Source organism: Solea solea, chromosome 2 (assembly GCF_958295425.1).
Source record: "Solea solea chromosome 2, fSolSol10.1, whole genome shotgun sequence".
NCBI classification, from domain to species: domain Eukaryota; kingdom Metazoa; phylum Chordata; class Actinopteri; order Pleuronectiformes; family Soleidae; genus Solea; species Solea solea.
In genome coordinates, this window is record NC_081135.1 from 3853770 (window position 1) to 3878067 (window position 24298).

The window sequence follows — 24298 nt, forward strand, 5'->3', positions numbered from 1 at the left end:
TGGTATAAAGTAGTTTTATTAAATGAGTGCACAAAAAGACTAATAACACTACATTTACATTGGAGGTAAACACAAGAAGGTAGAAAGAAACAAACCCACATATTTGTGGTTGGAAAGGAGAGAAACACACAATAGAAACACATCAAAATCAATACAAATACATTCAGTGAGAATACGTAGAAATGGCGGTGGCAGTCAGGTTAGTTGGCTTTTCAAAAATGAAAAAAGTGTTGCTGCTGAAGTTGAAATAAACAATTTAATTGTTTAGAAAAAGGTGGCGTGAATGTGGCTACAGAATCAAGGCTTACATATGACAAAGTAAATTAATCAAAAGCTTTACATTAGTACCGCCAAGGAAGACTAAATATGCTATTTTGTTGCTGCAGACTTGTTTTAAGTGTTAAATATTGCTAAAGGAAGCGTTTTGTCATCGTCATATCCCCCGCGACTTCAATACAAATAAGCAATGGTGTAATATTTTGGTGTAATATTTACACACTGACTTGAAATGTTTAATATTTGAGTCAGACTCTACAGCTAAGAAGAGCAGCAGCGTTGTATTTTACAGAATGGTGGTAAATGCTAATGCTAGCAGAATGTTTATATGGCAAAGCAAAACAGACATATTTGCAATGTCCTCCTAATCATGTTAGCTAAAAGTACACAAGTACAAGACCAAACACATTTACAGCTAAGCTTCATGGTAATGTCATGACACTGAATGAATGAAATTAAAATAATATACCATCAAATAAAGATATGCTATATAGGACGTGAGCGTATTTAAATTCCTTTTTAACTAGCATTCCTGTCCGTGCTGCTGATATATATGCTTTAAAAACCACAATTCTTCTTTCAGGTTATTATCTTATATCAAAATGCATCTCATAATCAACCTGATGAGCAAGTAAATATAATTTTAACATCAGCATTTCAGGGAAAACTGGTGGTAAAAGCGAATCTACAAGGCACCGACTGTTGGTGTGTCGTGTTTTCATGAAAAAACATAGCACAGGAAAATACTGAATTTTACAGATACTGGAGTTACACTCATTTCGGTGCGAGTTTTGTCGTGGTGAAAATGTGTTAGTTTCAATTTAGTTTTTTTTTTTTTTACGTAATTTTTATAGCATATCTTAATGTAATGCTCATTAAATTAAAATTAGTAGGACAAACTCACCCCCCAAATTTGAAGAAATAAATAAATAAATAAATTAACCATTCATTCATATGGTAATGGTAACAAACTGCAGATTATTTTTGTACACAAGCGCAAACATTTAATATCGTGCATTCTCAAAGAAATGAAAACCTTGAATATCAGGTGTAATAAAACGGCAGCTTAGCTTTACAGTGTACAACAGTGTTTTACTCCATCAGTGTCCAGAGCTTGGAGTCAATTCACAGGCAGTTGAAGCTAAATTATTCCACTAAAATCAGATTTATGTCACAAATTACAATCTTCTTCTTTTCTTTTGAAAGAGCTGTCAGGATGATGAAAACGATGTCAGCACTACAAAGCAGGAAAACGTCTGTACCTTCTTTTGTTTCTAGCAGGCATTATGGTGAGGATAAGTGCACTACAGGTTGACCTGTATCTGTGTACATCCTGCAAACTGGGGACTTTGTGATGACGTGTTCACACGGACATGTCACTGTGAAGACTCTCGCTGGTGATCTTCAGATTTGGGATGGTGAGGAAAAACATGGTGCACAAAATGAGTTCAACAAACGGCTACTGAAGCTATAGCTTATGCATTCTTTGGCAAAGTTGCACAAACGTTGAACGAAAACAATGCCTACGTAATTTGGCAAGAACAAATTTCCGTCGCTCAGCACTCATGACACCATGTGATGAAGATCAATTTGGGTTGAACGGCTAATGGGACATTTAAATGTAAATTACAATGCTTTTCTGGATGTACACGATCACAAACCATGCTCTAACTTCGCTTGGTCAGAGGTCTCCCCTCTCGGACGTGCCTCGCACTCCTCTTTTCAGTCTTACCCTTCTCCCTCACCTTCCTCAGGCGGCGCGGAGGCGGCGTACCTCTCGACTCACTGTCCTCCTGTGCGCTGGACGTGTCCATCCCGTCTCGCTCCTCGGGAATATTGGGAATAGCTCCACTGCTTCCGTCGAAAATGTTCCTCAGCGAAGGGTCTTCCGGCGTGCAGGTAGCGGTGGTGCCGCTCTCGCTACTGCTCAGGTCCTGCTCCTCGCCGCATCTCCCCCCGCGGCTGTGGTGATGCAAGGCGGCCCTGAGCGACGGCCTGTCGCGCTCCGTCTCGCGGATGCTTTGCTGAGGCTCGTTCATGTCCACCCCCGAGTCCAGGCTGGTGTCGTTGCTGCTCGGCGGGCGGCGGCGGCTTTGGAGTTCGATGATGGAATGGCGAACCTTTGCGGCCGGCTTCCCTTCTAAGGAGACAAACCAGGCCCTGGAGTGAGACGACGAGGACTTTCCCCGGGTCAGCTCGAGTAACGTGCGCTCCGAAATCCCCTGCAGCTCACCGGGCACGTGTCCACCGCCGAAGGCCTCCATACCAGCCGCCTCATTTAAAGTCCCGGGCACGGAGACGGAGGACTCCAGGAGGTTACTGTAGCGTCCCCACACACCAGAGTTTACACCTTGTCCTTGGGGAGGAGTCTCGAGAGGCTGCGGATCGTCTTGGTTGGTTTGCTGCGCGCCGCTTCCACCTTGGGAGTGGTGGTGAGGGACTTTGGGTAACGTCTGGGTGTAGCTGTCTCTACTTGCCGGCTCTGGGTGAGCATCATACTCTGCTCCGTTGCGTGGGAAAGTGGCAGACTTGCAGCCTGACAATTGCTGCTCCTGAGCACTGAAAAGCTCTGGAGCCTGAATAATGGCCACTGGTTGGTTATAGATGTGACGCAGTTTATCTTGAAAGAAGTTGTCAGTGTTCGCCTTGTCCCTAATCCGCGCGACCTCGTCATTGTTAATGTAGTGAGGCGGCGGCTGGAGGCCTTTGATGCGATCTGAAGAGATGTTCTCGTACAGAGGAGCCGCGGTGCGACTTCCCGGTTCTTCCACGTAGATGTTGTAGTTGGCTTTGTGCCTTGGCGTGGACAGCGGCTCGCTCTGGACACTGCAGGAAGCAAGACTGTTTTCACCCGATTGGAACAACAAGCCCTCTTCCATGTGGGTGGACGTGGTTTGGTCTTTTTTCATAACTGTGAGTTTGGAAAAGCACTCTCTCCTCCTCCTCCTCCTCCTCCTCCTCCCCCCGTGTTCCCGATGAGAACCACTGCAAGAAGGGGGAAATGGTATTGTACTGTAAGATCAGCAGCACTGCTTTCTGACAAAATACGGCTCAGTTTGGCACAGTAAAGCATTACATTACATTACATGTCATACATGTCAGGCAGACAAAAAGTGCATTCAACAAGAGCTAGAAGTGCTTCAAGTAAGCCAAACTATAAAGTGCTAGTCACGAGTGCGATGTACAAGTAAGTGCTATTAATTATTTTAAATTTGCGTCACCATCGTCGTAGAGGTAGAGACGAAAGAAATGTGTTTTTAGTCGGCGGCGGAAGACGTGGAGGCTTTCTGCTGTCCGGATGTCGATGGGGAGCTCGTTCCACCATTTGGGAGCCAGGACAGCGGACAGTCTCGAGTTTGGCGAACGCCTCTGCTATCATCTCAGTGAGGGGGCAGCAAGCCGGTTTGCCGATGCGGAGTGGGCGGGCCGGGGTGTAGGTTTTGATCATGTCCTGGATGTAGGCTGGACTGGATCCGTTTGTAGCATGGAACGCAAGCACTAGAGTCTTGAAGCGGATGCGAGCAGCTACGGGAAGGGAGCGGAGGAGCGGCGTAGTGTGAGGGAACTTTGGTAAGTTGAAGACCAGTCGAGCTGCTGCATTCTGGATGAGCTGCAGAGGTCGTATGGCACACGCAGGGAGACCAGCCAGGAGGGAGTTGCAGTAGTCCAAGCGTGGGATGCCAAGAGCCTGGACCAGAACCCGTGCCGCCTTCTGTGTTAGAAGAGGACGTATCCTTCTGAGGTTGTGAGAGATTTCGGTCAGACAAGCGGAGATCCATTCTGTTATGTGTGTTTTGGAGCTGACCAAGAGCAAGAGAGTTGGTGCACAGAGAGAAGAGGACAGGGTTCCGACACAGATCCTCTCCAGGTTCCTCTGTATGTTCGGTATTGAAGATAGGACGAGAGTAGGGCAAGCGCAGAGCCCGAGACACCTAGTTCCTGAAGGGAGGAAGTAAGGATCTGGTGGTTAACTGTGTCAAACGCTACAGAAAGGTCCAAGAGGATGAGCACAGAGGAGAGAGAGGCAGCCCTGACAGTGTGGAGTTGCTCAGTGACAGCAAGAAGTGCAGCTTCGGTCGACTGACCTGCTTTAAAACCAGACTGATGAGTCTTTATGGCAGCAGGTGGCAGTGTTTTACAAGTACAATTAGAGATGTAACGATATGAAAATTTCATATCACGGTTATCGTGACCAAAATTATCACGGTTATCAATATTATCACGGTATTGTTAGATGTGTTCAAAATTTTCCAAAAGTACTGAACACACACACACTGAAATCTTTTAACCAAGTTTTATTTAAAAAAAAGATATTTTATATTATATGATTATTATTATTATTATCATTATTATTATTATTATTATTATTATTATTATTATTATTGATAATTATCATCTGACTGACTGACACACACACACACACACAGGTCCTCACTCTGTGTCGGATAATAATTAAGTAGCAGCAGTCGTACACAGCATAAAAATAAAATAAAAAAACACAGAAACAAACACATTTTGGTCTGCTACGGTACCTGTCGTCTGCACACTACTCGCTTTCGCGAGACAAACCATGACGTTTCCCACTATTCCGAAATCCCGTTTTTGTTGACTTACCCGCTGAAAAGTTGTGTGTGGTGGTCACGGAGATGGCTCATCATATTGGAAGTGGCTTCGCGCCGCGAAGTTCGCGGAGATTTTTTTTTTGCATTTTCTGCACAAGGATTGATTGTCTTCAATTATTTTACTCTCAACATCCTTTAAAAATACAAAATATGCCCAGATTTCTGATTTTACGGGGGTAATCTCTGGAGCGCAGGTGGCTTCAGCCGTGTTGTCGCTGGACAGACAGTGCAAACTGCGCATGCGCGCCCGCTTGAGCGAGTGCCGTTCAGGTGCTGCTGCTTCTCCAGGAAATGAGCAGTATCACTGTGAGTTTTTCGGTAATCAGTTGCGGTAATCAATCACGGTTTTAACGATAATTAAAATTTGAAACGGTATGATAACCGTCGGGAATTTTACCGCGGTTTATCGTCATACCGGTAATCGTTACATCCCTAAGTACAATCTAGCTGAAGTGACTATGCACTCCTTGGCATGGATGTATTATTAGAGCACCGCCCCTTTGGCGCGTCCATAAACAGCGAAAGGCATGATGGGAGTACGCTACTGACACATGCAAGCGGATTTCATGAATACCGATTGCATGTTTGCTTGGGGCTTTAAACCATGGATTTGTAAATGAATGTCAAAAGCAACAAACGTCAATGCAGTAAGCGGAATGGTATAATGATGTCATGACAGGTTAAAATGATCAATTTAATGGTTCTGGCCAATTCCATTGAATATTAACCATGAATATGATTTTTGGTGTCATTGCTATGCTTTGTATTGTGGTTTAAATTTCTAACTGTTTTTGTAGGTGCTTTACAAATAAAGTTAACTTATCATAATAATTCCAATTTATGGTAAACATAATAATCATAAAATAATTAAATAAAGTCAGGCCAGAAAACCTGCAGACTCATAATCATATTATTAGGAACAAAAACGTGTTAAACGTAATTTTTTAACTCTAGATTCTTTCACTCTAATTCATGTGTTCATCACATTAATCAGTAACTTTATGAACCGATAGTGACGATAAGACAAGCAGCCTCCCCGGGGATCAGTGGCGATGTGAACGCAGGTCTCAGTGCATAACACGGTCACAGCTCCACAGTTCAAACCGACATCCGACCCGTGTCAGTATGACTCCAAACAGCAGGTCGTTGACCCAATTAATACATCGACAATGAGTTTGAAATAAAATGCGAATGAGCGACGAATAAATAACTAAAACCTGCTTTGTTGTTAAATTGTAAGAAATATAAAAGAATTGCCTTAATTTATTATTTATTTTCACATCGTACGGTTTCCTGACAGTAGCGCCGTTCCCGAGACGCCACACGACCGCACTCTGCTGTGCTCGTACACAGCTGTGATGTCACTCTGGAAATGTGATTTTTGTGGGCTTTTTATGGCCTTTAGGAAGGTTTTACAAATGTGAAACTTAATGGATTAAAAATATAGATTACAAAGATCTATACATGCCTGTGTCCATGTCTCGAGGATCCTGTGGACACTTTTACAGGCGTCTCTTGTACTATTGTGGTCAATGGGAAATTGCTTTTAGTATTTTTGTTGCAGTACCAAGAGTGGCCACCATGACAAAATGTCTTCAAGGCAGAGGGGGCGGTGCTCTATCCAGTTCTTATAATACCATAATTATCCATGCCATGGAGTGCATTGTTACTTTAGCTAGATTGTAAAACACTGCTACCTGCTGATGAAGGTTTTTTTTATTTGTGGATCTCAAAACACGCCTTCAAATCAAGAAATACGTGTGGATCACCCTCTGCACATGTCCAAATATTATTGAAACAAATGTAACCCCATAGGAGAGTGGGAGAGAGTAGGATATGAAGAAACGATCAGAGACATGAAGTAGAGTTACCGTGAGGTTGGAGGTGGAGCAGTTTCTGGGGAAAATGAGATCAAGATGGTTGCCAACTTTGAGTTGGTAGAGAAGGAGCGAGCGAGCGAGTGAGAGAGCAAGACAGGAAAGTAAACGATGTAAATCGGATGACTTCTCTGACTGGATGTTAAAGTCGCCAAGAAGAAGAAGAAGTGGCGGGCCATTTTCTGGGATGTTTGAAAGGAGGACATGTAGTTCATCCAAGAAGTCTCCTAATGGGCCCGGTGGACGGTAGATGACAACAATGATTAGTTTTACTGGACGAGTAAGCACGAAATACAAACGACTGCAAAGAGAAGCGTGGCTGTGGGTAAAGAGTGAAAGTCCAGTTGGGGTCAATGAGCAGACCTGTCCTGTGAGGACGGAATTCTGGAAAAAAAAGAAAGAAAGGATTTTGATTTTATTCTCACATTGTCTTCACAGGGAAAAGAAGACTCTTGATTCTGGAAAAAAAGTCTGACGCAACGCTCATCAACGCCACAAACGCAGCGATAGGTTTTTTTTCTTTCTTTGTGATTTATATAACTAAAAGACTCCACGCTGACTCGCACTGGATTAATGCGAGTAATGCAGAATCCACAGCAGCGTGTTGAGTTCATTCAACGAAACACGTAAATGTCAATATCTCTGTGAAAAGACAAGAACCTGGACCAGAACCCATGCCGCCTTCTGGGTTAGAAGAGGACGTATCCTTGATGTGACTGTTGCCTTTGACAACATCTCACACACACACACACACCCACCCCTCACCTGGTTTAAATGTCACCTCTGTGGTCGCACTCATTTCATTCAGTTCAAATCATTCTCATCTGATCCAGTCTCCGTCATCACCGGTATGCCCCAAGGTTCTTTCCTGGGGCCCCTGCTTTTTATCATTTACCTTCTCCCCCTTGGCCAGATCTTCCTTAAACACCACATTCACTTCCACTGCTATGTGGACGACACCCAGCTGTACCCGTCCACCAAGCCCAACTCCGCTCTCCCACCAAGTGTCCCCTTGAAATAGTCCAGGTTCACCTCAAACTTGCTCAAATTAAACAGCAATAAAACAGAATTACTTGTAATTGCCACTAAATCCCCATTCTCCACAGCTTTTCCCTATCCATTGATAACTCTTCCATCTCCCCCTCCCCTCAGGTAAAGAGTCTCCGTCACATCCCGTGTCAATAACCGTGTCACCCGGTCCCCCTACTTTCACCTCCGCAACAGCAACTGGAAAATCTGAACTAAGAAGGTGGGGTAGACTGCCTAATGCTCCTACTGAGTGTGGGGGTTTATTTAGCCCATGGACATCACTCAGTCTTCCCAGGGTGACCTGCTATTTAGCCACAGAGTCCTTCAGGTATCCCGGAGGTCGTCTGTCTCTTGCAGGGTCGCGTGCCGGAGGCTCAGGACTGCGTGGCTGAACTGGGCCCTGCTCTGCATGATCTGGATTCACTCCCATTGACGTGTTCCTTTCTGGAGGAGGCCTTTAACTGTCCGCGCGGCGCGCTCCACCTCTGCATTGCTCTGAGCGTATCTGGGGCCGGACGTTGTGTGCGCGAACCCCCACTGTGTTGCGAACTCAGTGACGCATTCGGACGCAAACTGGGGTCCGTTGTCTGTCGTGACGTCAGAAGGTATGCCGCGCCTGGCGAATATGGACTTGCAATGTTCCACAATTGCTAATGAAGTTGTCGACATGACCTTCGCTGCCTCAACAAAGCGGGAAAAGTAGTGTACCACCAATAGATACTGGTTATCGTTTCACTGAAACAAGTCAGCACCCACCTTTGCCCCTGGTCTGTCGGGGAACTCTGCAGGCAGCAGTGGCTCTCTGGGGTCGATTCTTTCTTTTGCACACGCGTCGCAGTCCTTGACCACTTACTGAAGCTGCGTACACAGTCCTGGCCACCAGACGGATCGTTTGGCTCTTTTGCGACACTTGGCTACACCTCGATGTCCCGCGTGCAGTTTCCGAAGGACGTCCGTCTGTAGCAGCTTGGGAATAAGTAGCCTACATCCTTTCAGTAGTAAGCCGTTGTCCACCGATAGCTCTCCCTCGACATGTGCGTACGGTAGATAAGGTCTGTCTGGCCAGCTGTCATTACAGTACCTTTTCACTTGGCTCAGAATTGTGTCGCGTTCTTGGTGTTCCCTTATTTCATGTAGTCTCTTTTCAGTAGCTGGGAGGGACGTGATCATATTTTTCATACAGGTTGACTTCCTCTTCCCGCTCCGGCCGCCCTCGATAGTACGTCTGCTGTGGCCAACTTGTTGCCGGCCACATGAGAGAAGGAGTAGTGGAAAGCCATCACTCTCACCCGGAGTTTCCGAATGCGTGGCGGGAGGTCATCCGGGCTCTCGGAGCCCAGTGACGGAACGCGATACCTAACGGGTAGTCTGAGAAATGCTCGCACGCCAACGTGATTGTCAAGGCCTCTTTCTCAACCTCTTGTCAGTGTCTGCGAGTGCTGTAGAGCTATATGCGACTGGCTCGAGGTGGCCCTCTTCCTGTCTCCGGGACGACTGTCTCGGCTTTTGCGTTATAGATCGGCCGCCCCGGTGGCGAGCTTAGCTCCCCTTTGATGCTGTTGAATGCTCTTTGCCGATCGTGCCCCCAACGAAACATGTTTTGTTTCTTTAAGAGGTCCCGGAGTGGCTGTGTCTTTTAGTACTTTCCCAGGTGATTCACCATTCCAAGGAATTGTCTCACACTGCTCGTGTCCTCAGGCTACTCCGCGTCAGTCTCTGCTCTCAAGCCGGCTGCATGTACGATCCGTCGGAGAAATGTAATGTGGTCTTTTGAGAATTCACATTTCTCACCTCTCAGCGCGACACCCGCCTCCCGCAGCCTCCCCAGCACTGCCGAGTCCCTCCAGTGTCTGGGATCTTGTCTTCTGGTAGTGTTCAGGTGCAGAGGATATGCCGAAGCAGAGGCGGTTAAAGCAAAACCTTCCAAAGGGAGTGAGGAATGTTGTGAGGAGGGCGGACTCTTTGGTGAGGGGAATTAGCCAAGTTCACATAGAAATTAGAGAAGACTTTGGCACCCTCGAGCTGTCCAAGTGTGCGTTTGACAGACGGGAGCATGTGTCTTTCCCTCTTGACGGACTTGTTCAATGTGGTCAGATGGACGCAGATGTGCACCTCATCTTTGTTTGGCTTTGGAACTGTGACTGTTTGGTGCAACAATCTGGGGGTTGTTCAAAAGAGGCAGCGGGATTTGCCGTGGGGTCGATATGGAGAGTGGTTTGGCATTTATCCTATATTCTCCCTCCATTTCGCCTAGCCCTTTGAGTCTCTTGACTGAGTCCAGTGCTACCGAGTGTGCCCTAGTGGCTGGATGTCCCAGTAGGCTAAAGTTGAGACCCGGGACCACTTACACGTCCTGCGTAGTGTTTTTGCAGTCTGTTCCTATGGTTGCTGTGAACTTTACCTTCACTGCGATGGGTGTCTGACCAGGACCGTGCAGCACTTGCTTTGCAGCTTTGGAAACTGCACCTTCTGAAAAACATCTTCAGAAAACACCTTCACATCAGCTCCTGTAACTATTTCGAATACCGCTGTGTCCTCATTCACTTTAAGGTCGATTAGCCAGGGTTCACTATCACACAGTTGACGGTGCCGAAGAAAGCCACGCCCTCCTCATCTGGCTCTGCTGTGTTAACACTGAGAGCCCCTGACTTGCACTCTTTTGCATAGCGACCCTCTTTCTGACAGCAGTTATATGCTACTTCTCTAGCTGGCCACTGATTTTTGCTTTGTGCTGGTGTTACCTGGCTGTGTGTGCTAACTGTTTTTCTCATTTATTCTCGCCTGCATTTTCTGCTGTCTTTGTTTGAACACTGTCCACATCTGTGGCCTCACCACGCATGCATCACTGCTACCTCCAGCGTCAGCTCTGAGTCCAGCCGAAGTTGCTCCGACAGCCTTTAGTCACGCAAGCCTGCAACCAGTCTGTCTTGGACCATTTCATTGTGCAGCTGTCCCTAGCCGCAGTGCAGTGCTAAAAGTGTCTCGCCTTGTTCCTGCTGTTTCTGGTAGAATTAGGCTCGCTCCAGAAGAACATTTGTCCTCACAACGAAATGTACCTCTAGGTTCTCTTTGACAGTGTTGTACACGGTTGCCGCCTCCTCCGTCATAGGAGACGAAGTCCCAATATCTTTAGCCTCGTCCCTCGTAGTATAGATTGAGATGTTGACCTGGTTGTTGTGCAATGTTGAACCTCTCAAACCTTGGAATCTCTACAGTGTCTTTTTCATCCTCTGCTTGTCGGCCGCGAATGTTAGTTAACCACTAGTCATGTGGGCTTTGCTAGCAAGCTATGCTTTAAACTTACGTGAGTTCTCTCCACTTAAACCCGTCTCATGTGTAATTGACTAGAGTAAATGCAGTTTTTTGGCACACATGTATTGTAGTTCTCTTAGAAAGAAGTACGGAGAGAGACTTCCACCGTATACTCTTGAAGTGTCACTTTATTAACATGTCTTGTTTAGTCACTCTCCCGCCTCACCACACGGGGGCAACATGACAGCCCTCTGAAAACCATACTCAACCTTGCACCTCCGTACCGCTTGGATGTCCTTTATATCTCCACTCGGGCCCGCACCCGCAGCCACTCTGCCCCCCACCTGTGGAATTCCCTCCCACACTAGAAATGGCAACTAAAAAACTCACCTTTTCAGAGAGACATACTTGCACTGTTGAGTTGTATGTGTGTGTTTTCATGTGAGCCGACAAATAAAGAAAATGTATCGTCACTTTATTGTTGTCCTCGTGATGTCGTGCAACATGTATCTGCAAGGGGGAGCTGTTGCAGCAGTGTCACACCTGGGTTCCATGCGGCGTGAGAGGAAGCTACCACAGAGTTGTGAAGGGTGACGGCCATGTCTGCGGTGGGAGAAAAAGAGACTGGTTCTTTATGAGATAGATAGAGCTTTAGACAAGCGGAGGAAAGAGAATGAGGTTAGGGCTCGTCGACGTAGCTGGGGTAGGAGAGAAGGAGTGTCAACGGGGCTGAACGATTGACACCACCTGTGCCTGACTGGGAATGTTTGCTCGATGCTAACAGCTAAATGGCGCAATGAACAAAGAAATACTCACTCAGAGACAGCAGTAAGGGCTCCAGGAAGAGGGAGACCCCTCTGGCCCCGGCCTCTCCCCAGCCCGACTCCTGCGTGACTCCTTTGTCTTTGGCCTGTCTTCGGCCGCCGCTGAGGCTGCCGCGTCAGGGTCTGGCCTCACTCTTGTGCTGTCCTCGTCACAGTGCTGCTTGCCTGCAGCTGTGCTGGCCACACCCCCGAGGCCAATTACACTGCACACCTGTGACGGCTTAACACTAAACCCTGCCTAAACACCACAGTCTAAGGTCCAACCCACCTCCACACAACAGTGACCTATTCAAGAGATACTTGTGAGACACCCGCAGAGTCCAAAATGCACCTCGGTCAGGCGGACGACGCCTGCGTTGTCCACTGAGCCTTTCACAAATAAACACTTTAAAACAGCTCACCCGCAGTGACACAACAGCACGGAAAGACATCCGATGACGACCACCAGCGTTCCGCCCAGGATTCCTATGAGCAGGTACGTGTGGTACGACAAGAAATCCATTGCGCTTCCGTGTCCCGGGTAATCTACGTGGTCAAACGATTAGAAAATGAAGCGAGTCAAAAGCTGTTATGCATACTGCTTTGGCATAAAATGATTACTGCACGCAATCTTACCATTGAAAGGGGGCAATGGTGCGGCAATCCAGAAGCCCAGATGTGAAGCAGTGTAGGTCCAAACCAGTTCTTCGCCGACCTTTTTCACTATTCCGAGGCCCTGGTTCTCCCAGCCGCCTTCGATGGAAATTCGCAAATTGAACTTAATCTAATTCAACCCATTACAGGAACTATTATTTCACACCGACACAGTGGGGAACCGCAGAGCCTTCTACGCCTTCCCAGAAGGCCCGACATTAATTCTGGACCACTAAATATGACTATTAAATACGTATCCAATCACAATCATCCATCTCTAGACTTTTCCAGTCCCGGAGAAGGCCTACCTATGTGTTTTGGTTTGGAGAGTGATGGCCAATCGCGGTTTGATCTTAAGTGGGTGGGCCAAAAACAAAACATCCTATGCTCCTCAAGTCCTAACAGCGCAGGTCTAACTGCACACCACACACACACGACACGCCCCCCCCAAGAGTGCTGACAGAGCAGTGTTATGGTTAGCTTGATAGCATCGCCTTGACAAAGGCGGCCTTTCGCAGAAACACTTTCAATTAAGTTAGAAAGAATGCTAGTCCAAGTCCAGAAGTCAAATTAAAAGGAAAGGTTATGAAAGTGGAAAAGCATTTCAAGACCTAACGTTATTCTTAGTTGGAGACAGAAGCTGCACAGTGAAAACTACGGCATGCACTTTGACTTCCCCAGCATCGAGATGCAACTGACGGTCGTGTGCAAACTTTGACACTGTGCGCGACACGTGTCAGCCCACGTGGGGTTTCCACATTGCCTGATTTTGGCCATGTTTGCTCCGAGTACTTTCACTTATTTTCAACTATGTAGCCATAATAGTCTCCAGTTTTATCAATTCATGTTGACAATGGATCTCGTTGCAGGGAATGTTATTGACGTTATGGTATATTTGTTTACATCCTTAAAGAATTGCAGTCGTTTAACGCTTTCAATTCATCGTACTCTTGCTTTTGAAGGCCCGGCTGTAGTGCTCACGGTTCACCACTGTACTGATATGAGATCAGGTTTTGTCCTACCGGTGTTGGGGTTGAAGGCCCAGGCTGGTACGGTATCAGAGGCGCGTAGGTGGGTGTCGTGTCCCAGAGGAAGGCTGATTTGAATGGGACCTCGCACCCGCAGCTCCTCGTCACCCGAGTACAGCAGGACGCACGCGGCGGCCACCGCCTTCAGCTCCACGCTCCTGAACGCTGCCGGTGGAAAAGAAACATGCCAATTCTCAGAAGAAATAAAGACATTTGACAGTCGATACTATGAGCCGTCTGCATTCGTCAAGCCTGATTTAACTCTCACCTGATTTGTTGCTGATGATTCCTTGAGTGCAGTTGCCACAGTCTTTCCCTAGATGGTGCCGCGGCACAGTCAGGTACGCCGTCACTGAAGAGATGTTGCTCTTCTCCGAAATGGTGAGAAGGTTCTTGGGGAATTTGACCTTCGGCTGCAATGAACTGTCTGTGAAAACAAACGCGGCTTATTCATTAGATGACTCGTGTGAGTTTGTGTCACGTCACCCGTGGGAATCTGAACTCCTGTTTTGTCACTCGCTTTAACATCTATTTTCCTCCTAGTGGCAACGAAATATACAAAACTGACATCACGTTCTGTTGAAGAGGACCTGAAACTAGCAACCGTCATTCCTCCGGGAAATGTTGATTTACATTATAAAAGTAAGACGTAACAAGCTAATCTGAGTTACATTAGAGTGAGATTTGAGAGTCGCCTCCTACAGTCTTTTCTAGACAATATTTTCTGGTTTTCTTCTGGAGGAACCCAGACGACGACAACAGCTATTTATTTTACAGTTTTTCTCAATCGCTTTGATCACAATGACAATTCTCACAACTATTAGTTCAACCTCCACAACATTTAGTTTCAGTTGCTTTCGTACAATTCTCTGCTGTTTTAGAACATTATCATTTGCTTATGTCGTGTCAGTCAAAATGAACTACACTTATGGATGCGTGGATGAATAGTCGTTCCCAATAAAACTAATAGCCTTCATTTCATTGCTTGAGTCATTACATACAAAATTGTTCTACTACTTATCAATTTCTGTCATGCGCAAACCGGCCTCCACAATGGCCCCGCTAGCAGCCGTGGATGCAGCATGTGACGACATCACAGCAGAGTCGACATGAATACTTGCTTTTGAGGAATGGACTATCCATTTTGAGCAAGTGACTTGCTTTTGCAGGTTATCCACCACATTTTGCAGTTTGCACTAATTGTTTGGACTAATACAGCAACTGCTGTGCAAATGTTAATAGTGATGTGAGAAACGCACCAAAGCGACTGAGAAGAACTGTAATATAAGGTCTGTTTTAAGGTTTTCACAAAGAGACGGCAGAGTTGGCTCAAAACTCGCAAAGAAAACACAGCAATTCAACAGATTCTGCTTATGTAGTGATATTGAACATACTTAACAACTTTAATGTGTTATTTCTTTTACATTCTTCTATTTGCAATGTCTACTTTATCGCTACAATAGGATTAAGGGAAAGTTTATCACAGTTGCAGATGACTGTAGTTCTGGAATAATGGCCACACACATGAAAAGCACCAGGGGGCAGTATAAGGGTCAATTACAGTACCTATCATAAGTATTCACCCCCTTGGATGTTTTACCCTTTTATTGCTTTCATAAATCAATCATGGTCAATACAATTTGGCTTTTTTCACACAAAAATTGATTGGAAAAAACTCTTCAATGTCAAACTGAAAACAGATTTCTAAACAAAAATATATAAAGAAATATAATTGCTTGCATAAATATTCACCCCCTTTTAAATTTCATGGTCTACTTCTATAGAGGTCCATCCAGTTGGTGCCAATAGTCTCACAATTACTGAAATGAAGATCACCCAAGTGGGTGTGTCTCAACTGATTGAGGTATAAAACACCCGTGTCTGAAGGGTCCAGACACTGGTCGATCAGTATTCCTGGCTACCGTTACGCCGTCAAGACAGAATAACACTCCAAGCAACCCAGGGAAAGGGTTATTGAAAAGTACAATTCACGGGATGGATACCAAAAACATTTCCCACGCATTGAACGTCCCCCGGAGTTCAGTGAAAGCAATCGTCAAGAAATGGAAGGAATATGGCACGTGTGCAAATCTTCCTAGATCGGGCCGCCCTCGGAAACTGAGTGACCGTGCAAGTGGGAGACTAGTGAGAGAAGCCACCGACACCCATACGACTACTCTGGAGGAGTTACAAGCTTCGGCCGCTGAGATGGACTGTGAGACTGTGCATATAGCGTCTGCTGCTCGGGTTCTTCACCGGTCAAAGATCTCGACTACAGTTCTCCAAAGGGCATGTGGGAGACTCCGTGGTACAGTGGAAGACGATTCTTTGGTCTGATGAGACCAAAATTGAGCTGACGAGACGTTATGTTTGGCGGAAACCAAACACTGCACATCACCAAAAACACACCGTCCCCACTGTGAAGCATTTCTCAGCAGCCGGCCCCGGAAGGCTTGTAAAGATAGAGGGCAGAATGAATGCTGCGAAATACACCGAAATCCTGGAGGACAATCTCATTCAGTCTGCGAGAGAACTGCGGCTTGGGAGAAGATTTCTTTTCCGGCAAGACAGTGATCCAAAGTGTACTGCAAAAGCTACACGGGAATGGTTTAAAAAGAACCAGGTAAATGTTCTCGAGTGGCCGAGTCAAAGCCCAGACCTCAATCCTATAGAGAATTTGTGGCTGGACTTGAAAAGGGCTGTTCGTGCCCGATACCCGCGCAACCTGACAGAGCTTGAGCAGTTTTGCAGATGTACAAGACTGATTGAGACTTATCCACACAGACTCAGAGCTGCCATTGCAGCCAAAGGTGCATCTACTAAATACTGACTTCAAGGGGGTGAATAATTATGCAAACAATTATTTTTCTTTAGATAATTTGGATTCATTATCATTACTTTATAGAAATCTGTTTTTATTTTGACATTAAAGAGTTCTTTCCAATCAATTTTGGTGTGAAAAAAGCCACATTTTATTGACCATGAGTGATTTATGAAAGCAATAAAAGGGTAAAACATCCAAGGGGGTGAATACCTATGATAGGCACTGTATATTCAGTCTATCAATCTCTGTGATCTACCGTGTGATAGATGTTCTCTTTCTCTCTGAGTTTAAAGTGCGTAGTGAACTCTGATGGCGTACAACGTTCATCTTTGCAGAAGATTTTCCTGCCAACATGGCATCCCCATGTCCTCTACAGTGTTTATGTATAAACGTAAACGGTGCATTCTTACCCGGCAGCTTCCTGGTGATGAACACCGAGTCTTCAAACAGCCACACGTTGCCCTGACTGTGAGGGAGCAGCAGCAACGTCACAGCGGAGAAAACTGCGGCGAGAAGAAGCAGACGTGAGAAAACAAACACATGTGCTGCTGTTGTTTCTGCAGGTTTTTGTTTTTTTTAATTGCTTAGATATGAGAACGTTCCTCAGCTGGAAGAAGCAGTTTCTCACTAAAAACTACCACTTTAACTCCAATATGCTGTTTAATATGAGGTATTTTATCATCAGGTGCAACAAGTAAGGTCTCAGTAGTTATCACTTATTAGTTTTTACTAATTTCCAGAGATGGATGTGTTATTTGATCATCAGACAGAGGATCTGAGATACATGTCTCATTCCCACAACAACAGAGGAAGTTGGGATTAAAAACAAATCAATGAAATTGACAGAAACCTCTTTACATTGTTTCTGTCAAGTTTTATGATTAAAAGATCTGAACAATTCATCACATTTGGTGGAATTACACAAACACAGCAGCATCATAATGATTTACAGTTTTTTTTTTCATTTGACCAAGTTGGGGAAAAACATGGGTGAAACAGCCCTTTAACCACTGTTTTAATACACGTCTCATTTTATATGTAGATGATGGTTGTTTATGTTGTAGGACTACACTTTAACCAGCAGATGGCAGCACTGCCGCAAACCTCTTTTTAGGGTTCAGTGGCACAAAAGGGAGGCTCCTCTTTTCACTGAAAAACAAAACACGTCTGAGCAGCAGCCCTTTTTTGTTTTTTTTGCCCAGCCTGTGCAATAAAACAACACATCTCTGTTTATCCCCTGCTGGATTCAGAGCAGCAGCAGCAGGAGGAGGAGGATGTGTGGGCATCATCTGTGATGCTCAACCACCCCCCACCTTTCCCTTTCCTTTTTTTAATGCTCAACATGAGATCGGGGGTTGCTAAAAAGACCCCCCCCCCCCCCCCCCCCTCCCCTCTGCATGTGATTCAGAGCAGGACAAAGACAGTTTGCAGAGGCAGCGATATTTTTCACCTTGACTCTTCGGGAAAAACACACGCTGCTGCTTTTAGACGCAATCAATGTAATAAAAACGACTGCAGGCCTCTGGGTTCGGTTACATTTGAGCGCACACTTGCAACATAGTCCGCTATGAGCAAACCTGAGTGACATGTTGGGTGTTTTGCAGGCAGATGCATTAATATGTAATGACTATGAATAATTTAATTGTGTGTGTGTGTGTATATATATATATTAGCTGCAATAACTGTCAATTAGTGCTCACAAATGGCTGCAGGCTTTCACTGCTTCATCATAATCTGACTCCATTTTTACTGCCAAGTATGTGTCGAGACATTTTATTGAGAAAATATGAATCATTATTGAGAGAAATAAAGGATTAATTAAATTGAGGAGAAATCTGGACAAGAATTAGCTAAATAATGTATGTATACATTCTAATTACACTGTTAAAATCATATGTCAATGTCACGACACACTGGTTTTCTATCATCTTAGACCAGGGGCCTCAAACTCAAATGACCTGGGGGCCACGGGGGGGACTGTTCAGTTCATCTTAAAATGATTTCATCACAATATTCCTTCGTATCGCAGGTATTTGTGGCAATATTTCACAGATTTTCAAAATAAAAGCATTTTGAAACAGAACAATGTATAGATCACAATAAAAAAGTATTTTGGGTGTAAATTTTTCTTCATTCTGCTCTAGTTATGCCTGTGGTTAATTTTTACCCCAGTGTTTAGTTTAGTTTGAAAACTCCCACACAGAGTTTTAGTTTGGATGGGTGGAAAAGATGACACAGTTACCTGCATTAACTTCACAACTGACTCTTAAAGGCCACAGCTCCATTATCAGTTGTGAACAAAAGGCTCATGTCATGACCATCGTGTACCTGAAATGCCATCATCCAAATAAAAATGCAGTAATATGGATGTAACCTTGCTTGTATTTCACTCACTTGGCCGTTTGGTGGCGCTCCAGGGCAGCGGACTGGGCACGTAGCCTTCCATGTTGCCCAGCAGGGTCAGACTGAGGCCCGGACTGTACGCCACCCAGAGCAGAACCTCGCCTTTGGACCCCGTTCGGACCGAACTCCTGAGTGTGTGGTTCATGTAAACGTCCACCGACGCGCCCGGCAGCGGCTGACGTGTCACCAGATCCCTCACCAGGACTTTCAGAGCAAAGTGGGAATCTGGGGAGAAGATTTAATAATCATCTGTTAATGTTTTCAGACATTCTGTATGTGTGTGTGTGTGTGTGTGTGTGTGAGTGTGAGAGTGAGAGAGAGAGAGAGAGAGAGAGAGAGCTCCATCTGTTTGCAGACCACTTCTCTCACCATGAAAAAGTGATGAGGCAAGCAGTGGCTGAAAATAACCCAGTCACAGCACAGGGACAGGAATAAACTAACCCCAAACCAAAAAACAGATCAGGCAAGAGCAGCCCAAGTTTTCTATATATAGATTATGGTATGTAATCCTATCATAATAAACTGGTGCAACACGAGTCCAACCCTTATTTTTCATCCCACACTGCAATATCATTTTCAGTATAACAAAGATTTGTTAGATCTATCTTGCCTTATCTGTTTTTTGGGTTACGGTTATTTATATATATTTTTTATAAAGTTATCGATCTGTGTAGATACAGCATTGTACGGAAATCCATTTCAGCCACTGGAAAAATAAACATATATATAATAATATGTCATAATTATAACAGTATTTAGATAATACATCGTAATTATGATATTGCATCACATTATTATGAGATAATGTGTCATAATTATGAGAAAGTATCACTCTATTATGAGATAATACATCATTATTATGAGAAAATATATCATAATTATGAGCTACTGTCATAATTATGAAAAAGTATCACGCTATTATGACATCATGACTCAAGCAGATTATGATTCATAAAAATGTTTCCCCTCATGTTTGCGTGTTTAACATGTGTTTTCGTTGCTTTCTGTTCCTAAAACCACAATCAAGTGTCACTGAGGAGCAAAACTCCAGCTTTAAATATCTTGTTTTATTATTATTTAGCGTGCTAATGACTGGTTTGACATTAAAATGCACATCACTGCTGATTCAAACATGACTGTGTTTTCACTCTCGGTGTGTGTGTGTGTGTGTTGAAGTTGTTTCTCCATTCACTCTGTAACAAGGAGAGGAAACACTCACTCACACACACACACACACACACACACACACACGGCTATAACTCTTACCTTCTATCAAAGCCGACGCGCTGGGGAATCGTCCCGGGAAGGTCGGTTCTGTGACCGCCGCGAGGACTCCATTGTCCCCGGGCGCAGAGGAGGGCAGGCCGCCGCCCTCCGCCGCCCTCACTGCCTCATCCAGGCAGGAGATCAGAAGCAGCGACGACAGGAGAAGGAGCAGCGGCGGCGGCAGGCAGTAGCGTTCAGTAGCGGCCATGACGACGGGAAACTCACAGACATAACGAACCACGAGGACCGACCTCGGGACGAGAACAACATCCACGAGTGCTTGTTTGTTCCTTTGATTGTTTGTTTGTGTCCTCACGAAGGCCTCATCCTTTTCACCGCGTCTTCAGGAAAAGAAAGGATGCGCTGGTGCTGATGCTGCGTGGGGCGTGTGGCCGAAGATCGTCTCTGAAAAGTTGATGTTTCACTCTGTGGGAAAAAAGTAGTCCCAATATATTTTAAAACCCGGAATTGGATGTGTTATAATTCGATTATATTAGACTTAAACTCGTTTTTTTTCGGGCAGCAAACGGGTAAAAGGAGAATATATGAGACAATTTCACACAGTCCTCAATTTATAACAAGTTATTTATCTTTTTCTTTAAAGGTTAATTTCACGTCTGCTTAGCTTTCCTTATCAAAACAGACAGTTAGTGGCCCCTAGGACAAAAAACACAACCCAAAAAAACTGTTCTGAGTCTGATACAGTGGTTCCCAAAGTCTGGGTCAGGACCCACAGATTGGTCACTGGAGACATTTTTTGGGTCTCCGAACACATTTGCAGAATGTTTAGTCAAGAGTTGTGTGTATTAGGGCTGTGAAGACTGTACTTTGATATATTTTTTTATAATTACAGCAAGCTTTCTGATTTTCAGCTTCTTAAATGTGATTGTTGTCTGGTTTCTTTGATCCATTTGACAAAGAAATCAATAAAACAGGAAATATGTTAGTTTTTGGACAAAGCAAGGCACCTGAGAACATCGTCATTTCAAGATTTGGGAAACAGCAATCAACATTTTACGGACCAAACTAATACTCCTCCAATACTAATAATCCACAGATTAATCAACCACTGTTAGTTGCAAATCTAATGTTTATCCTCTTTATTTTATTTACAAAATACAAATGAACAAATTCAGTGTGTTGTAAAGATAAAATCTTTGCTGCTGTGATTTAGACTGGTTTTTTTTTATCTCCACTTCTGTACCATGAAAGTAAATCAGAGTGAGGCATCCATATGTGTTGCCTATCTTTGAGGCAGGCGGTGATCCTTACATCATTTTGGGACAGAAGGCTGAGCAATGTCTAAATAATAGTTTTTTTCTAATTGTTTGGAAAGATACTTCTTAAAATGGCAAAATAATAATAATAAAGTATTATCTTATCACTATTGTCAAATCAACACAGCAGCACTGTGATTACAGAGTGGTGTTCATTTCATGCATGATCTGAGATGGATTGCTTTGGTCTTCAAACACCCATACACACCCATGGCAGTGGTTCCCAACCTTTTTTCTTAAAGGTGGACCAAAAACTGGCCTTTAATTTTTTATAGCTCTGTTTGCCTGACATTGACTTAAAGCTCTTAAGTTGCTGGTTAGTGTCCATGATAAATAGGTTCTAAAAAGTCCATGTGCATTTCTGGAATTTAACCCAAGTCGTCAAACACAAAAGAGGTATTGTCTTGAGACTTTTTTCTTATGTGACTAAAATGTAGGTTGAAATCTTGTGTGACAAAGTCAATTTTATAATCGTTGTTGTGGAAACTGGAAACAGTTATAGGTAAAAAGGTAATAGGGTGTTGGTAATGTGTCAATACCTTACACAACAACAAGCTGAATGGACTTATAAACCACACAAAACAAACTATTTGGTAGCAACTCACACCAAATCGTATTATATTTAGAGGAAGCAGTGACCCAAACATGGCAAAGAAGTAGTTAAATTACGTCACATTGTGCACCGGAAGTAAATTGAGCTAGCGAAAGCGGCTAATAAACAGCGTTGGTTTGTGTCGCGTTATGGAGATTAATAATCGGTATTCTTGGAGTTAACGTCAACCCAGCAGGAAACAACAACAACCACCACCACCTCTGTGTTGTTATATTTACGTTTGAATGGTGAAGCCGGCCGGGAACGCGCTTGCAGGGCTGCAGCCGGGAAGCTAACATGAGTTATCCCACACCGCTGTACTCTCACGCGGGCCGAGGACACTTCCGGGACGTCTACGAACCTGCGGAGGACTCGTTCCTGCTGATGGACGCGCTGGAGAAAGACGCTCAGAAGCTCCAGCTGCTCAGGTTCACGCACAGCTTGGCAAAAGCGACAGGCACAATGAAATAGTCAAAAGAACATTTCAGATATGCACATTATGACTTTCATAATTCAATCACTAAATTATGACATTAGTTTAAAAAGTCCTGAATAATATTACACAAGTAACGATATCTTCAGTTCCCCCCAGTTAAAGATAATCAAATGTCAACTTTTGACAAATGAAAACACAGTAAATATTATAGGTATCTTTTCAAAATGATGCTGTACATAAACTAAATGGACAAAAGTATTTGGACACGCCTGGGTGCTTCAATCACAATTTGGACAATGCTGTGCTTCAATCTGGGGACAAATTCCCAAGGAAACACATATTTAAGTACTGTATATGTATTTGAGTAGGTCATTACAATCCAAATACTTGTGTCCATATAGTGCATCTCAAAGTGTTATAAAATAAAATATCATTATAAATCAAAAAGTAACTAAATGATCTTTATCTGTAAAGTTAATTCCAGTTGTTTTTAACTCAGTTTCTTTCTCCAGTCCGTCTGTGTGCGTGGAGGTTGGCAGCGGCTCCGGGGTGGTGTCTGCATTCCTGGCATCAATTGTCGGACCCTCGGCCTTATACATGTGAGCGACTCCCACGTTGAGTCACTTGTGTCACGTGTACTGAAATGCAGCCATTTAAAACGATGTGCTTGTGTGTTGTTCTCGCAGTTGCACAGATGTGAACCCTGAGGCGGCACAGTGCACAAAAGAGACGGCGTCTTGTAACAGTGTTTCACTGCAGCCCGTCATCACAGACCTGGTGAGACTTTGACGTTTACAGTATGTGGAATGTGTGAAAACCAAAATTATATAAATGTACTTATTTTCCTTCTCCTGCTTTAGGTGGAGTGTCTTCTGCCACAGCTTAGTGGCAAAGTAGATGTCCTCCTGTTTAACCCTCCCTATGTGGTGACACCATCAGAAGAGGTGCGTTTGCTTTGTACTGTCCTGTTGTGACTAAATATTAATAATAATAATTTTTAACTCCAACGGCTTCCTCAGGTTGGCAGCAGAGGCATAGAGGCCGCCTGGGCAGGCGGGAAGCGAGGACGAGAAGTGACGGACAGATTTCTGCCCATGGTGTCACAACTGCTGTCCACTGACGGCTTGTTCTACCTCATCACCGTTGCGGAGAACGATCCAGGTGGGATGTCTTTTGGAAATAGTTTCCAAGTGCGAGAGATCTCGAGATTTAACATCTTTCTTGACTTTCTCACCAGAGGAAATAATCCGTTTGCTGGGGAACTACGGCTTGACGGGAGAATCGCGCTTGTCGACAAGAGCAAGGAATGAGAGACTGTCTGTTCTGCGCTTCCACAGGAAGGAAACATGAACTGCCACCAATGAGGACATTCACCTAACATCAAGTCTTGGATTCTACAAGGACACGTGTTTACAGCAGAGACATTCATTCACTCATCATTTACTTACAAGTTATGGATAGTGTTACAAGTCAGACATCATGCTTTACAGTGCAGACATAAAGGTGCCATTTCATACAAGGAATTAATGGAATGTAATTTCACTTTCAAGTAAGACGCTTCTAATTAAATGTTCCCTATTTTATCTAAAAACTTGTACCATCCAATGAACTGAACTGGACCCAACAATCCGAAGATGTTCTATTACAGAATGTATTGTTAATTGTTCACAGCGAGATGAGATCTATGGAATAAAGTGTTAAATTTAACTCTGCGACTTCCACGCGATGTGTCCGTCCTCGCCGAGCTTGACGGCGCCGCCGGCCACCAGCTCCAGGGCGGCGGGGAAGGCTCGATGCTCGGCCTCTCTGATTCTGTCGCACAGACTCTCCTCTGTGTCGCTGCTCAGTACGGGCACTGCCTCCTGCACGATGATGGCACCTGCATCCACCTCCTCCTAAACACAGGGTTCATACAAAAAAATAAATAACATAGCTGCATGACAATTTCCCCGTCGGTTT

The 24298-nt window shown here is 44.6% G+C and overlaps 3 protein-coding genes across 4 annotated transcripts in view; 1 reads left to right on the plus strand and 2 right to left on the minus strand.

Annotated features, from left to right (window-relative positions):
- Nucleotides 1-22250, minus strand: fam171b (family with sequence similarity 171 member B). The gene is made up of 9 exons (XM_058612302.1): nt 22143-22250; nt 20035-20460; nt 18760-18993; nt 16776-16868; nt 13810-13968; nt 13536-13706; nt 12496-12612; nt 12282-12405; nt 1-3261 (listed from the first exon to the last, which is right to left on the minus strand). The coding sequence occupies exons 2-9, from the start codon at nt 20240-20242 to the stop codon at nt 1944-1946; spliced, it is 2424 nt and encodes an 807-aa protein (XP_058468285.1). The 5' UTR covers nt 20243-20460; nt 22143-22250; the 3' UTR covers nt 1-1943.
- n6amt1 (N-6 adenine-specific DNA methyltransferase 1) lies at nt 22201-24046 on the plus strand. Its single transcript, XM_058612303.1, has 6 exons — nt 22201-22331; nt 22852-22938; nt 23026-23116; nt 23200-23283; nt 23359-23500; nt 23577-24046. The coding sequence occupies exons 1-6, from the start codon at nt 22201-22203 to the stop codon at nt 23687-23689; spliced, it is 648 nt and encodes a 215-aa protein (XP_058468286.1). The 3' UTR covers nt 23690-24046.
- The window catches only part of gart (phosphoribosylglycinamide formyltransferase), a 7931-nt gene continuing 7396 nt past the window's right edge, over nt 23764-24298 (minus strand). For both annotated transcript variants that reach the window (XM_058612300.1, XM_058612301.1), the window contains one exon: nt 23764-24234. In XM_058612300.1, coding sequence (XP_058468283.1) covers nt 24043-24234 — 192 coding nt within the window. In that variant the 3' untranslated portion in view covers nt 23764-24042. The remainder of the gene's footprint in view (nt 24235-24298) is intronic.

What these genes read in the sequence shown, in the direction of transcription:
- n6amt1 (XM_058612303.1), top strand. Translation starts at nt 22,201, where the DNA reads ATGAGTTATCCCACACCGCTGTACTCTCACGCGGGCCGAGGACACTTC. An exon ending in CAGAAGCTCCAGCTGCTCAG is followed by an intron (nt 22,332 to 22,851) that starts GTTCACGCACAG and finishes TTCTTTCTCCAG; the next exon opens with TCCGTCTGTGTGCGTGGAGG. An exon ending in TGGTGACACCATCAGAAGAG is followed by an intron (nt 23,284 to 23,358) that starts GTGCGTTTGCTT and finishes CGGCTTCCTCAG; the next exon opens with GTTGGCAGCAGAGGCATAGA.
- fam171b (XM_058612302.1), bottom strand. Translation starts at nt 20,242, where the DNA reads ATGGCCGCTACTGAACGCTACTGCCTGCCGCCGCCGCTGCTCCTTCTC. An exon ending in CGCGTCGGCTTTGATAGAAG is followed by an intron (nt 18,994 to 20,034) that starts GTAAGAGTTATA and finishes TCTTCTCCCCAG; the next exon opens with ATTCCCACTTTGCTCTGAAA. An exon ending in GTGCTGTTGTGTCACTGCGG is followed by an intron (nt 3,262 to 12,281) that starts GTGAGCTGTTTT and finishes CCCTTCTTGCAG; the next exon opens with TGGTTCTCATCGGGAACACG.